Source organism: Leptonychotes weddellii, chromosome X (genome assembly GCF_054177405.1).
Source record: "Leptonychotes weddellii isolate Sample4059 chromosome X, ASM5417740v2, whole genome shotgun sequence".
Taxonomy (NCBI): Eukaryota; Metazoa; Chordata; class Mammalia; order Carnivora; family Phocidae; genus Leptonychotes; species Leptonychotes weddellii.
In genome coordinates this window covers 32,834,771-32,852,841 of record NC_138385.1, presented here as the reverse complement: position 1 = coordinate 32,852,841, position 18,071 = coordinate 32,834,771, and the positions used below count along the sequence as shown (strand labels likewise).

Sequence of the window (18,071 nt, the reverse complement as noted above, 5' to 3'; positions counted from 1 at the left end):
TACATTCTTTTCCCGTGTGTGCCTCTCTGAGTTTATACTCTGTTCATGCCATACCCTCAGCCAGAAATATTCTCTTTTCTCTTCCTGTTGAAATGCTAGTCCTCATTCAAGGCTCAGCCCAAATTCTGCCTCTTGTGAAGCTCTCTTCAAGCCTCCACCCCAGATTTAGCCGCTTTTGTCTATTTTAGCATGTAATTCTGCCTTGTATTACATAATTGTTTATGTATCTTCCCGTTCCTTAGAGTGTATGTTCCCTGAATGCAAAGCCTGTGTTTTTATGAATTGCTCTATCCCCCACAGCATCTAGTGCCTACTAGACTCCTAATTTGGAAAAAAATCCCTGCGTTTTTCAGATGAGGGAACTGAGGCTTAGAGGAAAAGGGTCATGAGTTCATTCTGGGACTTGTTCAGTTTCCGAGGCTTGAGACCTCGAGGTTGGAATGGCCAGCAGGCAGTTGAGTTGTGGTTAGGGCTAGAAATGTCGATTTAGGAAGCTGTCTGGAGGAGATAAAAGAGAAGACTGAGAACGTCGTGCCAGTCAGGGAAGAGAAGGAAGAGAAGTATTCCGTGGACTGCCTGCTTTGTGGGGCAGAGAGAAGACTCGGCGAAGGAGTCATCCAGGAAGTGGAAGGAGTTTCAGGCAGCAGGAGCAGGTCCCCTGTGCCATGTGACGCCAAGAGGGGGAGACCCGGGAGGCCTTGAGAAAGGGCAGTTGGAATTGGTGAGTACAGGCTGGTCCTGTGGCCAGCCACCCACCCACTTCTAAATAGTCACCTAGAAATGTTGGAGTGGGAGGCGTCGCATACAAGGACGTTTATGGCATCAGTGTTGATAAATAGAGAATGTTGGGAATCAGCCCACCCGTTGCAGAATGGCAAAACTGGCCAGTGGAGTATTGCGCAGCTTTTAAAAGGGAGGCCCAACCTCTGCGTTCACTTTGAAAGATGTACATGATATATTGTTAAAAATTAAAAAAAACAAAATAAGTTGTAGGGGCATCTGGCTGACTCAGTCGGTAGGGCATCGAATGGTGCTTACTCCTGAGTGATTAGGGAAAGGGGTGTACTCTCACTTTTTACTTAATACATTTGTGTCGTGTGGATTCAATGCAAGTACAAATTTCTTGTGCAGTTAAGGAAAAAAAAAAAAAAAGACTTTTTAAAGAAAGAAAGGAGATGACCGGCAGCCTAGGAGAACCGTTTCACTAGAAGAGGTCCAGTGGATGAAGGAAGCCAGCTCACGAGAGAAGATTTGGCAACGTGGAAGACATCATGTGTTTGGGAGGCCGTGCCCGCAGAAGCCTTGCTGCCTGTGGGGCTGGGGCGAGCGAGGCAGGGGGCACGGAGAGATGACCGACCCCTGGAAGGTGGCAGCTACTCCATTGCCAGGAGGTTCAGCTGAAAGGGGGAGGAAGGAGAGGAAAAGAATAGTGGTGAAGTGGCAGAGAGTAGGCAGAGGCTGATTAAGAAGGAATTAAAAAAGCAAACCCCACCACATGGTGGGGGGGGTGGTGGGGAAGGAGAGAGAGATGGGCAAGAGGGAGAGGGAGAGGGAGAGAATGGGGCAGGGGTGGGGGTGGAGGTGGGAGTGGGGTCTGGGAGAGACTGGGCGCTGAGCTGCAGAGGGAGTGAGAAGCATCAGTTTGGGGCAGGGAGTAGGGCAGTCGAGAAGGGACAAATTAAGTATCAGAGGAGTAGAGAAGCTTCCAAAAAAAAAAAAAAAAAGGATGAGATCTCAGGCCAATAAGCCTCCAGTAAACGGAATGGTTGGGGCATGGACTGGACAAGCTAATTGCCTTCTCTGACTGAGGGTTGATCAAGAAAGCCTCCTTTCGGTTAAGTTTTGGTTGCCAGAAATGTTGCCACGTTGACTGAGTTCTCTTATGGCTCAGAGAACAGTCTGGCGAGTGAGGGAGGTAGAATTCTGGGGCCCCTTGCAGGCCTCGGAGTTAGCTATCTGCTGGACCTGTCACTGGGTTGGGGGCTAGAAGTGGACGCGGAGAAGGTGGAGGGAGACCAGGAGTCCATCCAGTCACTAAGGAAGTCACTTAGGCCATATAGTCACTAAGGAAGTGTTCGAAAAATTCCAGCGCCTGCTCCCTCCACCCCATTCTTATATAATTGTCTGGGCGGGGGCCTGGGCATCAGCCTTTTTTAAAAAGCTCTTCAAGTGATCCCGACGGGCAACCCCGGGGTGGCACGGCTAGCGTGGATGGCCGGATGCAATGCATTCCGAGGCTGAAGTGGGTGATCGCTAGTAAAGTGCTCATCCCATTGCATAGTTGCTAGCCTGCTGGGGAGAGATCGCTGGCCGCCCTAAGATTCAGGAGTTCCTTGGTAATAGCTGCTGTACTTACCGGACCTCACAGTGGGCTGGGTTAATTGCCTCGCCCTGACTCATACAGCTTGTAGGACGAGCGCCAGCCCCGAGGCCCCGGCCTTCCCCTTTTCCAGTATAGAGCAGGGCGCCTGGCACCTAGGTGTTTAATCATTGTCACGTGAAGTCACAAGGAGCTTTGTTTTCTTACGCAATGCTTCTTTTTGTTAAAAGCCCAGGAATGGGAAAATCTGACCTCTTTGAAAAGTCTGGTGGGAGAGAGGCTGGAGGAGCGCTGCCCGGCATGGGAGAAGCTTTGCTATGCCAGGCACTTTACAGCGAACTGGTATCACTCACCATTTATTATGCAATTACTCTGGGCCTCGCATGATATCGGGGACTGTGAGATACGCAAGGAATAGCCGATACGGTTTCTGCTCCCCAGGGAGCTTATTATCAAGGCTCATTTATAGTCTTAATTACTGCATTTTTAGGTGGCAGGATTGGTGCAGAACGGTGAGCAGGAAAATGCTGGAGGCCCTTCGGAATGCCTGTAGTTCAAGCCCTCCATTTTGCAGCTAGGGAAAGAAACCCAGCGCGGGAAGCTACTTGCCCAAGGTCACGCTGCTCGGGAATGGCCGCCTCCCTCCGTGGTCCTATTACACTGTTCTGCGCATCGTTTGAAGGACAAGGGAACCTAATGGCCCATGTGCAAACTTGAATGGGATTTCCATTTTGTGCTTTATGCTTCCAAGGCTTCCTTATAGTCGAGGGGGGTGAGGGCTCTTACATTGAGTCTTTCCTAAAACCTTGCCTGGGGAGGGCCAGCACCGGTTACCCCTGGAATTCTAGCTCAGGCTCAAGAAGCCTAAAGATGGCCAATTTTCCCTTTACTGAAACAGCCAGTGACTCTATGACTGTATCTAAGCCCTCCCCTCCCACCCTGGGCCCCGTGTCTAATTATGGCACTTTTCTACTCTTTCTAGGGGGTTTTCCCAAACTTAGTGTGTTTATGACTTTTCTGCCTCAGTTCTTTTTTTTTAAGATTTTATTTATTCATTTGTCAGGGGGAGAGAGAGAGAGAGAGAGCACAAGCAGGGGGAGTGGCAGGCAGAGGGAGAAGCAGGCTCCCCGCTGAGCAAGGAGCCTGATGCGGGACTCGGGATCATGACCTGAGCCGAAGGCAGATGCTTAACCGACTGAGCCACCCAGGTGTCCCTCTGTTGTTCTTTTTAAGGTAAACCGGTTGTGAAATGTACCTGAGGGGTAGGAGGTGCATGGTTTGATGTGTGCACCTGAGAATCAGTGCAGTGGGGTGGGCTCCCAGTGGTGCCAACATCAGGCTGGTTCTTTTAGCCCTGTTCCCCATCCGTTTCCAAATCAGAAATTCACTTCCAAGTCTGGGGCCTTCTCTGAAAAGTCAGGGGTAGGTAATTCAACATAGAGAGATACTGGGTTGCTCTTCCCAGCACCCTCTCCCAGCACTCACAGGATTAGGGCCGTCCCGTGGGCCAGGCTATAGTAATAGTCACAACTAATATTTATTGGACACTTACGACGGGCCAGGTACCCTGTGTGATTGATGTTCTTACTGGCACACCTATGTTATGGGTGAGGATAATAAGATTCAGAGAAGTCAAGTGACGTACCTGAGGTAACACAGCTAGAAAGTGCCCAAGCTGGTGTGGACACCTAGGTCTGGCTGACGCCCAAGCTGGTGTTAACTAGTAGGGTAAGAGAGCCTATCATTTAAAGAGGTTACCAGGTGTGTGTGTGTGTGTATTGATGAAGAATGATCTGCCAATTTTCTGCAAACCCATTTAAGAACTAACTAGTGAGAAGAGTCCTGCATGCAGTTCTGTTCCACTGTCGGGCACACTGTGTCAGGACACCTGCCACATCAGGTAAGTGACTTCCCTTCTGTCGAATTCATTCTCCGCATCTGTTAAACAGAGGGTTGGACCAGATACCTGAGCTCCCTTCCAGCTCTGACATTTCGTGACACTTTGGTTCATTTCTCACTTCCTGGCAGACTGGAGAAATCAGAGAACTGAATGAAGGACAAAATACATCATGGAGAGAAATGCAAAAGTGGGGAGAATCGAGTGATGCTCCCAGGAGCTTCCTGGATGGATCAATTAACCTCATAAGGCTTTGCCATGCTTAGGCAGTAACACATTAGTTCTGTGTTGCCTTGGGAATTTATGAAGAAATAGTTTCAGTTACCCACATTAAAAAGTACTAGCTTTCTTATAGTGGTTATTATTTAATTTCAGGCCTTGTAGCCTCTCAGAGTATTTCTGAAGATCAAATGAAGACTGAATGGTAATAGGGCACTTAAGTATAGGATGCTCATATTTTATTGCTCTGTTAGAATTACTAGAATTTGTGTTCTATTTTGCAAGAGGGCTTTGGAAGAGAGTGGTTTCTAGGAAAGAAGCAATCTAAATAACAGGTTGTATGCAACCCTATCTCCCTTCAGAGTTTAAAAGCAGATAGACAATAACTAGGTCTAGTGCAATTTACCTTTTATCTGTTTTGTTGTTAAAAAAAACCACCTTGTAGTCAAGAACACTTAAGGTTAATCTTTTTTTTTTTTTTAAGATTTTATTTATTTGAGAGAGAGAGCATAAGCAGAGGGAGCAGTAGAGGGCAGAGGGGGAAGCAGACTCCCTGCTGAGCAGGGAGCCTGATGTGGGGCTCCATCCCGGGATCCTGGGATCATGACCTGAGCCGAAGGCAGACGCTTAACCGACTGAGCCACCCCAGGCGCCCCTAAGGTTAATAATCTATAAGGCCTAGGTGATGCCATAGTTGGAATGGTAGCTTTGATCTTAAAAATATTTTTATGTTCTTTTTGGGGAGTGTGGTGTGAGTGTGTTCTCGAACCTGGAGACCCTTATTTGGGATGGTGTGTGTATCCACTTGGCTCAGGCAGGACTCTGAAAGGCTGCCCCCAGAGCCAACCCCTTCCGTCTGTACGGATGAGGAGCCACCATTAGGAGGAACAAACTCGTTTACCTGGGGACAGACGGGGGAAGTCCTGACAGGTGGGCTATGATGGTGGTGGTGCTTGGTGCGTGGTCAGAGCTGCACATACATGAGCCTTGCTCTTCCTGGCCCCAGGTTAAAGCGCTTGGGATGCTCATCACTTGTGGGCAGTCAAGTACGTTAGCCCAGCAGGGTTGCCATTCGGAAGGAGCTAACGGCCCGGTGGCATTCAAAACCGATTTTACTGGGCGCCTGGGTGGCTCAGTTGGTTGAGCGACTGCCTTCGGCTCAGGTCATGATCCTGGAGTCCCTGGATCGAGTCCCGCATCGGGCTCCCTGCTCGGTGGGGAGCCTGCTTCTCCCTCAGACCCTCCCCCCTCTCATGTGCTCTCTCTCTCATTCTCTCTGTCTCAAATAAATAAATAAAATCTTAAAAAAAAAAAAAAAAAACCGATTTTACTGATTTTACCTTCTTTGCACCCGGGTCTGGGTCAGCGCGTATGGGGTATATGTTCCAGCCATAATATCCTGGCTTTCAGAAACAGGTTTGGCAAAATGGCAGTCTTTCTGTGGGTTTTTAAAATATTGCTCAGTCATGCCATGAAATGGCATCAGCGTGTCATCCCAGCGACATCACAAACACTCGGATACCCTGCTGGTTTGTTGATTTTTCAGCCTTCTCTCCTCATGATGATTGTTTGCACTCCCATTCTAATTTTGGCCTCTGTTTTCAGAAGGAGAATCGAAATCCATAGCTTCATATACGCAGTGCCACTTCCTTCATCCATTTCAGGAATTAGTTTCTGTTCTTTCTTTTCTTCGAGCTTGGCAGAGGGCTTTGGAGTCAGACAGATCTGGGTTTGAAGCTGATTTCTATCACTCATGAGCTCTGTGCCTTTTAGTAAGTCACATCCCTGTCACCCTGTTTCTCACTAATAACATGGGGCTAAGAATTCCATCTACCTCACCAGGTTATGGAGAAAATTAAATGAGTTCTTACTTGTGAAGCCCGGAGAAAAGTGTGTGGTACATAGTAGGTGTTCAAAATATTTGGTTCTGTCTTCCTCCTTCCCCCCAAGAAATGGAGCCGGTAGCCAAAAGCTTTTCTTCTTAAAACCTCACAAAGGCTTTCTGGCATTAGTCTGAACTAAGAGGCTGAGGTTTGCCTTTTTCTTTTGATGATGAAAGTGGCCATCAAGAACTCTGGATTGCGTCCTCACAGGAAGCCTGAAGTTGTTGACTTGTGCTGCCAGTGAAAGAGTCGGTAAGATTGGGGCAGAAGCCTCCAGAGAAAGGGCATGTGCTTCTGCTGATTGCCTTGTAGACCGCAGGGTGTGTGGGTAATGAGCTGTGCGTTGGGTGTGGGAGTTCGGGAATTCAGTGCCCAGCCTTAGGGAAAACGTGGGTGAGTGTCATTCGCTCCTGTGACAGGGGGCTCCCTGACATTTTACCTCTGAGATGGCTTGGAGTCCAATAGTTAGAAGCTTTGAGCTCTTGGTAATAGGCCTATTAACTACTTCTTCACATTAATAATATCAGCTTGCATTTATTTAGCGCTGCCTTTGTGCCGGGCTCGTCTAAGTGCCTTACATGTATTGACTCATTTAATCCTCTCTAGAATTCTAACAGGTAGGGTACAGAACAACTGAATAGCTTGCCCAAGGTCACACAGCTCGTGGTGGAGCTGGATTTAGACACCAGACCCAGGGGCCTCACCAACTACTCTGAACAGGCTGTAGTCATTTTTCTTTCTTTTTTTAACTTCCATGTTGTAATCGTCAGCTGCTGGTGTCTAGGAATGCAGTGGATTTTTGTTCATTATTTTTGTGTATAGCAACCTTGCCAAATGCCTTTAAATTAATGGTCATTAATTTATCTGAGGATTCTTTTGGGTTCTCTATGTTGGTAATCATAATCCACAAATAGTGAGACCCTTGTCTCTTTCTTTGCAGCCATTGTCTTTTTCAAAATATCTTTCTTTTGCCTTACTGTTCTGGTTAAGGCCTTTAGTATAATGTTTAATAGAAGTGGCAATGGTGGGTGCTCTTATATTGATCCCTGTGCTAAAGGATACGCTTTCGGTGTTTCCCCATTAAGTATGATGTTTGCTGTAGATTTTTTTGTTGGTGTCTCCTTTATCAGACTATAGATGTTCCTTTCTATTCTGAGTTTGCTAAGTTGTTACATTTGTTTAGTCATGAGTGGATGTTGCATTTTATCAAAGGCTTTTTTCTTCATCTATTGAGATGACTTTTGTTCTTTAATCTTTCAATGTAGCAAATTACACCGATTGATTCATTAAACCAGCTTCGCATTTCTGGAATCAAATCACCGTGGTCATGATATATTAAGTTTTTTGCTCCTGAATGTGGGTTGCTAGTATTTGCTTTGATGTTTTTACAACTATGTGAATCAGTCTGGCTCTCGTTTTCCTTTTTTATATTGTCCTCATCAGGTTTTGGTATTAAGTTTATGCTAGCTTCATAAAAAGGATTGGGTAGTGCTTTCTCTCTTTCTCAACTTTGGAATAGTTCGTTTGAGATTGGAGTTACTCGTTTCTTGAATGCTTGCTAGAACTTGCCAGTAGAACTATCTGGGCTTTGATGTCTTCTTTGTGGGAAGATTGTGGACTACTGATTCAGTTCTTCTCATGACAATAGGAATTTTCAAGTATTCCATTTCTTCTTTAGTTAGTGTTGGTGGTTTGTTTTTCTATGCACATAGTAACCATCGTGTCTACATTTTTCAAATCAATTGGTTTAAAATTATTAATAAAAGCCTCTTAACTGTAGAAACTGCAGATATTAAAAAGATATCCCTGTTCCATTCATAATATTACTAACTTTTTAAAAAGTTGTATTTATTTTTTAATTCCAGTATAATTAACGTATAGTTTTATAATAGTTCCAGCTGTACAATGTAGTGATTCAACAATTCTATACGTTACTCAGTGCTCATCACATACGTGTACTCTTTTTTTTTTTTTTTAAAGATTTATTTATCGAGAGAGAGAGCGGGGGAGGGTGGGGGGCAGTGGACAGAGGGACAGAAACTCAAGCAGGCTGCGCTCTGAGCACGGAGCCCAATGTGGGGCTCAATCCCACGACCCTGAGATCATGATCTGAGCCAAAACCAAGAGTCACACGCTTAAGCAACTGCACCACCCAGGCACTCCACATATGTGTACTCTTAATCCCCTTCACCTATTTCTTCCTCCCCCCACCCCCCGCCCCCATCTCCCATCTGGCAACCATCAGTGTATTCTCTATAGTTAAGAGTCTGGTTTTCTGTCTCTTTTTTTCTTTGTCCATTTGTTTTGTTTCTTAAATTCTACATGAGGGAAATCACATGGTATTTGTCTTTCTCTGACTGACTGACTTATTTTTCAAAAGATCAATCTCACCGGAAGCTTTTACGTTTTATTTATCTTTTATAGGAAGTAATTTGGGCTTTGTTAATCCTCTCTGTAGTACATTAGTCTTCTATTTTGTTCATTTTTGCTCATTTTTAGAATTGTTTTGTCCTTCATATTGTCTTTGAGTTTTTATCTCCTGCTCTTTTTCTAACTGAAGTTGGATGCTTAGCTAATTTATTTTCAGACTTTCTTATTTGACTGTAAGTATGAAAGGCTAATAATTTTGTGATCCCTACTGCTTCAGCTAGATCCCACAAATTTCAATACGTAGTATTTTGTTACGTTGATCGGTTTCTAAGTATTTCATAATTTTCAATGTGATTTCTTAACCCATGGTGTTCAGAAGGACTAAAACAATTTTTTTCCTAAGCATTTGTTTAGAAATGTTTGGTGTGTTGATTCCTATCTTAATAATACTGTGATCAGAGAATGTAGTCTGCGTGGTCTGTTTCTTTGAAATTTGTTGAGACTTGCCTTGTGGCCTGGCATGAGGCCAATGTCCGCTAGATCAACCTTGTTAATTTTGCTGCTCTTGGACAGCCTCACCCCCCCCCCTTTTTTTTTTTTTTTTGGTCTGCTTCCTCTGTCAGTGGTTGGGAGAGTTGTTAAAATTTCCCACCATAAAGGTGAATTTATCTATTTCTTCCTTTAGTACTATCAGCATTACTTTGTATTTTTTGAAGCTAGGTTATTAGGTGTAGTAGGTTACTTTTTACATTTCTTTGTTACATCCATTGATCAAATGTTCAATATAGGGGTTCCCATTGCAACTTAGACTGTAGATAGATTAATAAGGATGACTTGGTGAAAGCAAAAGCATCCCTCTAGGTGGGCTGGTAAATTGGATTTTGAGCTCCAGGGAAGAAACACATTTAAAATCAGAATTGCACCTTCCCAGTTATAGAATTAAATTCTTAAAGCCATTTGACTTTGCCAAACAAAATTAACACTCTCATACCCTCTAGTGCCAAGGGCCTTTGTCATCATTAAAACAGTTTTGAAAGCCTTATTCCTTTTGGGTTGGGCAAGAGGTTGGGAAGGAGAGCTTGCTTTCTCTTGGGCTTTATAGGCATTACAGTTGGCTGGTCAGACAGGTTTCAGACCCTTAGGCATTTTTCTTCCTACTGCCTAGCATTTTCTGTGGGACCTGGCCCAAATCCCGTTACCTCTCTGCCTTTTTTAGGCTCAGTGCCTGTAATTATGTGGGTAGTCCTCCTTTCCCTTCCACCTGACAGAGGTGAGGTGTGCAGGAATTGAAATAATAGTTGCATAGCGGTTCTAAATAATTCATCAGCTCCTCTGCTCATTCTGCAGGAGGAAAAAAAAATAAAGTCTGTGGGAGACAAGTGCTCACAAGGACCAAGCAACAGGAATGATGGCAACGACTACACCTTTTATTAGATTTTCGAAGGGAATCAGACTACATGGAGCTGGAAGTCATACAGAGGCACAAATTACATTTGGTCACATTTGGGTGGGAATGGAACTTTTCAGCTGCAGCTCTGGAGCCTACATGGTTCTGTTAGGGCAACCCCTGATTCTGATTCCATTTCCTAACTGAGCACTCTGAACTGGTCCTTCTCCACTAGGGCCTCCTTCCCTCCCAGAGAATTTCAAAGAAGGGGGAGCAGGTGAGCCATTTAGGACCCCCTGTTTCTGGCTGTCCTTTCATTTAAATGCAACTATGCTGCTCTTTTCCTCCTCTTCATTTTTGAAAACAAGCTTGTATTTTTTTTTTTTTGAAATACAGAAGTAACACGTGATCATAAATGTAAAAACTTAAAAAAAATACAGGAATGTATTTTAAAAAGTGAAAGTTTCTGGGAGTCCATCTTCCCACCCTCCTTCTCTTTCTTTTTAAAGACCTTGGCTCATGTCAAAGAATCTCCCCTCCCTACCTTCTGATTCTTCAAATTTGCTTTTCTCACAAGAGCGTAGTGGAAAAGAAATTCCAATCTAATGATGGGGGGGATGGTGGGGGGGGATGCGAGGGCGGAGGTCTAGATTCCACAGAATATGGCTGCATGAAATAAAGGTCAAGGCTGGAAGGAACTGGATTTGGAAACACCAGTGATTCACCTTTATTTTAAAAATGGATAAATTTTTGTAAGCGCTGGAATAAGATCCAGCTGTGTTTATATGTGTTGAGGGGATGGGTAGAGAAGAGGTACAGTCCAAAATAGATCCTCTTTGTGACATTGCTCTGTAAACTCTAACGTGCCCTACAAATCTGAGATTAGCGTTAATATTGGTCCTGGCTCTGGCGTGTGGGCTTGGGTGTTTGTTAGAACAGCTAATAAATATCTCTCAGGGGGCCTTTGCACAGGAACTGACAAAATGGTATCCACTGACATTTCCAAAAGCTTCTTTAATTGCCCTCATTATCTTACTGTGTACCACATCAGTGGGGTAGAAAAGCAGAACTCAAGCTTCGAGAAGAAAGACCGAGAACAAGCGTAGTTTCCTGCTGATGCGCACGCACAGTGAAATTACCCACCTGATGTCAGGAATTGAAGAAACGTGGAAGCATCACAATACAATGAAGTGGGTGACAACACTCTCTAAACTGTAAAGCTGGGTAATAATGCAAAGGATCGTTGTCATCATGACTAGTGAGATTGGCTGTCACCCAGCTACTTAACTGTAATATGCTTCCAGGCAGTTCTGTGAGCGCCTTTCCCGTCCAGGTGCGAGAAAATGCCACAGAAATGCAGCCTCCTGAGAACTGTAAAAGCAGGCAGCTAAATTTAATAAGGCATTTGTCAAGAAGAGAGAAGATAATGACCAATTTTTGGTAGATAGATAGTTGCCTGCTGAAACAAAGCCTGTATTGAACTATTTTGGAGTGGGATGAAGCATTGCTATGACAACAAATTACTTATATTTGATTTAGAAGAAGGAGAGCAGTGCAGCTTAATGTTTCAGAAAGCTCGTGAGAACAATTGTTGGCGGTGGGTATATGTTAAAATATAAAATGTTAAGGATGATCTGTTAAATAATTGAGCACCTCGGTGTGTTTCGTATCTCCTCTCTCCTGAACCAGTAACACACAATATAAATAGATTTTTGAAAACCAGCTAGCGGATTTACATGTGAATGGTTCTGTTTTCAGAGGTGCCGCAAATGAAATTCACAGCGTTAATTTGCTGCAATCCCCCAAAATGTCATGTATTTAAAATTAAAAATAAAACAACAACAAACACCACATCCTGGGGCGCCTGGGTGGCTCAGTTGGTAAGCGACTGCCTTCGGCTCAAGTCATGATCCTGGAGTCCCGGGATCGAGTCCCGCATCAGGCTCCCTGCTCAGCAGGGAGTCTGCTTCTCCCTCTTCCCTCCCCCCCCCTCATGTGCTCGCTCTCTCTCTCTCTCATTCTCTCTTTCTCAAATAAATAAATAAAATCTTTAAAAAAACAAAAAACAACACCACATCCTGAGACCTATTTCCTTTGGTTTTATTCCATCCAGACCTGAAATTACGGTAGTTTGGAGTTTTTCATTCTGTAGATGATTAATCATCCTGGTGATTGGGAGTGTGTTTATTTGAAAGGAAACTACTCTTAAGACTTTTTCCATGCTTTCACTGTGTTCATGCCTGAGAGAATGAGTAAACAATAGTTTGTATGAAAGGATTATTTGCAATGCGTCCAGGGAAGTCGGAGTGGGGCAGGTGGTCAAGGCATAGAGAACCCGCAGAAAGCCTGTGAGTGTAGAGACTTCCTGTTAGCTCCTATTCCTTAGAAGCAGGTTTTAGGGTCTTGACCAGGTTCTATGGGTGGGTAGATCCTAGGGGCTCCTTGAGGGCTCTTGAGATGGAAACTTCAGACATTTCCTATTCTTTTCTTTTTGCGCCTTTCTCCGTCCCTCCTTCCCCTTTACGCATTGTCACATCTATCTTCCCGTGTCCTTTTAGAACAGGAAAGAAAAGTAGGAGAAAGGAAAAAGCTTGGAAAATGGAGGACTGACTTCAAGAAGCCAGGAATACCGCCCTAAACCTTCAAAGGTCTCTCCAGGCAAAAGTCACAGATTTGCATATGGCCTCCCCCTTTCTTTGGAGGGAACAATTTGATTGGTCATTATGACAGGGAGGCGGCCATTTCATAGGGCTTAGTAAGAGAAGGAAGTTGGAAAACAATAACAAGCCAAATCTTAAGTTAACCTTCCCCTTTAAATGAGGAGTGGCCCAGAATCACAGCTGTTGATGAATCACAGACTCTGCCTGGCATGCTGTTTAAATTCCAACCTTTTAAAAGATTTGATGTTCTGTGTTTTACTAGTGGGCATCATGTCAGATCATGTTCCACCCTCAGAAACTTCTAGTGCTTCCAGTTACAAGATAAAATGTGACGTTGTTCGCCTGCTCCTTGTGGCCCTTCGCGGTGCGGAAATAGGCATTTTAGAAAAAAGATTGCCAAAGTAACACATACTCATTATGGCAAATTTGGAAAGTAGAAGGGTTGGCAACTTTTTTCTTTTTTTTTTTTTTTTTAAGATTTTATTTATTTATTCATGAGAGACAGAGAGAGAGAGAGGCAGAGGGAGAAGCAGGCTCCCAAGGAGCAGAGAGCCCGATACGGGACTCGATCCCAGGACCCTGGGATCATGACCTGAGCCGAAGGCAGACGCTTAACCATCTGAGCCACCCAGGCGCCCAACTTTTTTCTGTAAAGGGCCAGATAGGAAATATTTTTGTGTCTGTCACAACTACTCAACTCTGCCTTTTGTAGCACAAAATCAGCCATGGGCAATGGCAACATGGAATTGAATGTGCGTATTTTCCAGTAAAACTTTATAGACAAATCACTGAGATTTGGTGTGTGGGGCATTGTTTGCCGAACCCTGGTATAGGGAATAAAAGTCACTTGTAATCTTGCTACCAAAATGTGAACATTTTTGCTTATTTTTCTCCTTTTATTCATATTGTTTTACATGGTTGTGACTATGTATTCTATACTACCAGTTTTGTGCCCAGATTTTTTTTCACTTAACATTCCTGTAACATTTTCCATGTCATTTAAAACTTGTCAGAAGCATAATTCTTTTTTTTTAAGATTTTATTTATTTATCTGAGAGAGAGAGAGACAGAGACTGTATGCGCAGGGGAGGGGGGAGAGGGACAAGCAGACTCCCTGCTGAGCGAGGAGCCCGACTCTATCCCGACTCTATCCCAGGCTCGATCCCAGGACCCTGAGATCATGACCTGAGCCGAAGTCAGATGCCCAACCGACTGAGCCACCCAGGCGTCCCAAACTTGTCAGAAGCATAATTCTTAATGGCTATATAATACTTCATCCTATAACTAGGTCATAATTTACCTAATCATTTCCTATGATTTTCTCAATTATAAATGATGTTGCAAAAAAACTGCCTTGTGCATAAATCTTTGTATTTCAGATAATTTTGTACACCATTTTCCTTGAAGTGGAATGATCAGGTCAGGGGTCTGAATGCTTTTAAGGAGCTTAATTTTGGCTTTTCAAAAAGGTAGTGCCCATTTATATTCCCACCACAGTGCAGAAGACACTCTGTTCTACCTCATCCTTGCCAACAGATAACTCTCACAAAAGCCAAGTCTTTTTCAAAATGGCATCTAAATTAATATGTAATTCTTTGATTATTAGGTTGGAAAAATTTCAAGTGATGGTGGATGAGCTGCCACATTTCTTCTTTGGCTCGCTTGTCTGTAAACACACCTTGGGCCCTAACGCACTCCCCCTCTTGCTAATGCAGTTTTCCCTTTCATCCCCTGAGCTCCTGCATCAAAATTGTACTCATCCTTTAGGGCCCGATCCAGATCTGAATTCATCTCCCTGTCCATGCACTCCTCTCTCGTTCTTCTTACTCATTTGCTCTCTTTGCTCCCCATAGTACTTCTTAGGACCTTTATATAACTTCCTGCCTCCTGCAGTTTTCTGTGTATGGGCTTTCTCCCCAGAGCAGGGACTGGGCCATGTTATTTGTATTGGTTCCCAGAACCTAGCAGAGAGCTTAGTATCTAGGGGCCTGACTAATCTGCTAGTACTTTGTTGAGAGGTTCCTGATAATCTGCTGCATGTGACTTTTTGGAACAAAAATGAAAAGAGCGATCTTGCAATCACCTGCAGTGTTTACAGAACTAGTTGGGAATTGCAGATAAGAATGCTTTTCTGGTTACCTCGGAAGGGCTGTATCCCTAAGTCCTGTGCACTCCTTTTTGTGAAATGTGGGTCCTCAAGTTTTCCAAGTGATGATACACAACAATTTTATCTTTATTTTTTTAAAGATATTATTTATTTATTTGACAGAGAGCACGAGCGTGCACAAGCAGGGGGAGCGGCAGGCAGAGGGAGAAGGAGAAGCAGACTCCCTGCGGGGCTTGATCCCAGGACCCTGGGCTCATGACCCGAGCTGAAGGCAGACACTTAACGACTGAGCCACCCAGGCGCCCCTGACACACAAGAGTTTTAGCACACATCAGGCTACTCCTCTCTTGCATATATAGTATAGTTAGAAGTGTCTGTGATGATGGAAATGTTTCATGGTTGCGTTTTCCGATATGATAGCCACTAGCCTTGTGTAGTGACTGTGCACTTGATATGTGCTTATTGTAACCGAAGGACTGATTTTTTTTTTTCATTTATTTAATTTCAAATACTTGAAATGGAAATAGCCACGTGTAGTAGTGGCTACCATATTGGACAGTGCAGGATCGTGTAGAATATTTAAAGGTACGGTCTCTTTTATGGCTAAGAGCTTGGGATTTGTAGTAATCTGCAGTAATGTTGAGTTCGTGGCTGCCTGGACGTCTGAAGAGGCATCCCAGATCCTGGTAGAACCCTGGAGAAGAGGGGAAGCTGTGAGTTTGGCTCACAGTGGCAACTACCTCCAGTGGGAGGGAGATAGCGCTAGATTGGTAGGTTTGGAGGCAGAGCGTGACAAGCTGGAATGCCAGGAGCAAACGTTTGGACTTGATACGGTCGGTAATATGGAGCCATTAAACATTCATGAGACGGGGAGTGACAGATGAGGGTGGTGTCGCAAGGTCAGCTCTGCCGGGGGCGGGCAGGCTGCTGGGAGAGGATGTGAGTTGTTGGCCCCTCCTTTATTGGACAGGAGTGATTCACCAACTCCATCAAACCCAGCCACATCAGAAAACACAAGTGATTTATTTTCGCATTAGCTTCCAGTTATTGTGTGCCTTCCTGTGGCTCAGATACACACCAGCAAGGAGCGCCGCGGGCTTGTTGTTGGGAGGTGGGAGGGAATGGCTGTCCTGAGGGGAGGCAGGCCAGGGTCACCGCTGCTTCGCCAGGGGCAGGATTGCCCTCTGTGGCCCTGGCGCCTTGAAGGGCTCTCCGATCTTTCAGAAACAACCTGGGAGCCCAGCCATTCCGTCCTCCCTTGTCTGCTTTCTTGAAGGGCCCGTTGTAAATTGCTAATGTTTTTCATTTTCACTTATGTCAACCAGTTATGTTTCTTTGTTCTGTCTGCTCCTTACTTGTTACCTTGCTTATATTTCCATAGCCCTGGCGTGACCCTTTAGGACGTGGGCTTAATAATTAGCTGTCACTGTTCTACAGATCTGCCCCTGGGCTCATTTTTAAGAAAAAGAAAGACGTCATCGAAGGGACCGTCCCTCTGCTCACCCTCTCCAGTGCGCCCAGTGAATGCAGCTGTGCCCATCGTCCACCCTGCCTGGATGCCCATCCTCTGGGTCCAGCTTGGCTCAGGGAGACAGCCCAGCTCAGAAGCAACCTCCTTTTTGGGAAAACACAGGTTCTGCTTAAGTCCTACCTAGAAGGAAGTCTTCCAAAAGCACTGACTGGGGCAGGGCCTTGACTGTCCCATCTCCATGTGCCAGCAGGGCTCTGCACTTGAGAACGGAGTGCCCCCTCCACTTCACTCAAATTGACGGGCCAGTTGCTGAGAGAGCAGGTGGCCCTGTGTGGGCCTCCCCCGCACCTCCCGCTCTTGAGACACAGCTAGAGGGAGTGAATAGCTCTTCCCTCTCCTGTTCCTCCCTGCCGCGTTGCCCCATGGGAGGAAACTGAACACTTCTTGTCTTAAGTTGCCGTGGGCGGTAAGGGGGAGATTTCAAAGAAAAAAGCGACCTGGAGCTGCACACTTCAGATTTCTGCAAAAATAAACGACCTCTTATGGTTTCTTTCCCAATCACGGAGGTGGTATAGTTGAAGGGTCAGGAGTGTGGATTCTTGCAGCATGTCCTTACTGAGCGCATACTATCTGCTAGTAATTCTGCTAGACGTTAGGATCAGACCCTAGTGGATTCAACTTTGGGTTCTGCCAGTTGTTAGGTCTTGGAGTTTGGGTGAGTTTCCTGACGTCTTTGAAGTTCAGTTTATCTGTCCATAAAATGGGAGTAAGGATGCTCCCCTTGCATGGTGGTTGTAAGAATTAGAGAGGGTCTGTAGAGTACAGTTCCTGGGACCTAGTAAGGACTCAGTAAGAGGTAGTTGTTATTATGTTTGTAATGACTTCAAGGTCAAGCCCATTGACCCAGTGTCCTTTTTCCCCTCATTCCTCAGGATGCTTGCTTTTGCCTTCCTGGAGCTACATATCCTCAGAATGGGAAGCATTGGGTATGACAGATTTAATAAGAAAGATTTTCTTGACAGAAAGAGGGCCCCTAGGTACTGGATGACTGAGGAAAACTCTAGAGCCACCTTTGCTGAGGAAACCTGAGGTAATTGCCACCAGTCTGAAAGGTTTCTGCCCTGAGAGCCTGGATGGGGTGTGGTTGATGACCGTGCCTCCTCTTGGCCCTTTTGAGAGTCAGGTTCAGGGAAAATGACCTCTACTTTCTGCAGTTGATGGGGTGGTGGGTGGGGGATATTGTTTTTGAGTTGGGGTGTCCTGGTTGCCCCACCTTGGGATGCTCTGTTGGCCTGGCTTTAAGGAAAGCTTTCAAGTTGATCTCTTAATCTTCAGAAATAACAGTGGAAATCAGTTAAATGCTATCATCTCCCTTAGAACACTAACTAGACTTTACTTAGCAGAGTCATGTTCTTGGGATTCTGTGAGTCTAGATTTTGATTTTCTGTACTACCGGGACCAGAATTTCTTTTGTAATAATGAGAAGAAATGTACTCTTGAAAGATTGCTTGTGGTACAAATCTATATGTTAAAATCCTACTTTTAAGTCCAGAGGGGCAGCAAGCAAACGTAAGGAATTCCATTGAGAGCCTCTTAGGGGAAAAAAAAATCCTTTGGTAATGTGAATTATAGCCTTCAGATTTCTTGGTTGTTAAATCTTGATTTTAATGTGTCGGGTTTGCTTCAAGCAAGTCTGCCTAATTTTTAGGCTACAACTTCCTTTTCACGAAACAAGTGGGTATGTTCCTTTTTTTTTT

The 18,071-nt window shown here is 44.8% G+C and overlaps 1 protein-coding gene across 13 annotated transcripts in view; it reads left to right on the top strand.

Annotated features, from left to right (window-relative positions):
* Positions 1–18,071, top strand: part of TMEM164 (transmembrane protein 164) — a 162,178-nt gene that overhangs the window by 16,317 nt on the left and 127,790 nt on the right. Inside the window, exon 1 of one of the 13 annotated variants that reach the window (XM_081808430.1) lies at positions 519–721. The exons of 11 other annotated variants lie outside the window; for them this stretch is intronic. Coding sequence is in view for 1 of the 2 variants with exons in the window: in XM_081808424.1 (XP_081664550.1) it covers positions 4,167–4,220 (54 nt within the window). In the remaining variant the exon portion in view is untranslated. Of the gene's footprint in view, positions 1–518; positions 722–3,715; positions 4,221–18,071 lie in introns of those variants that run through there. One more of the 13 variants, XM_081808424.1, reaches the window with a different exon arrangement.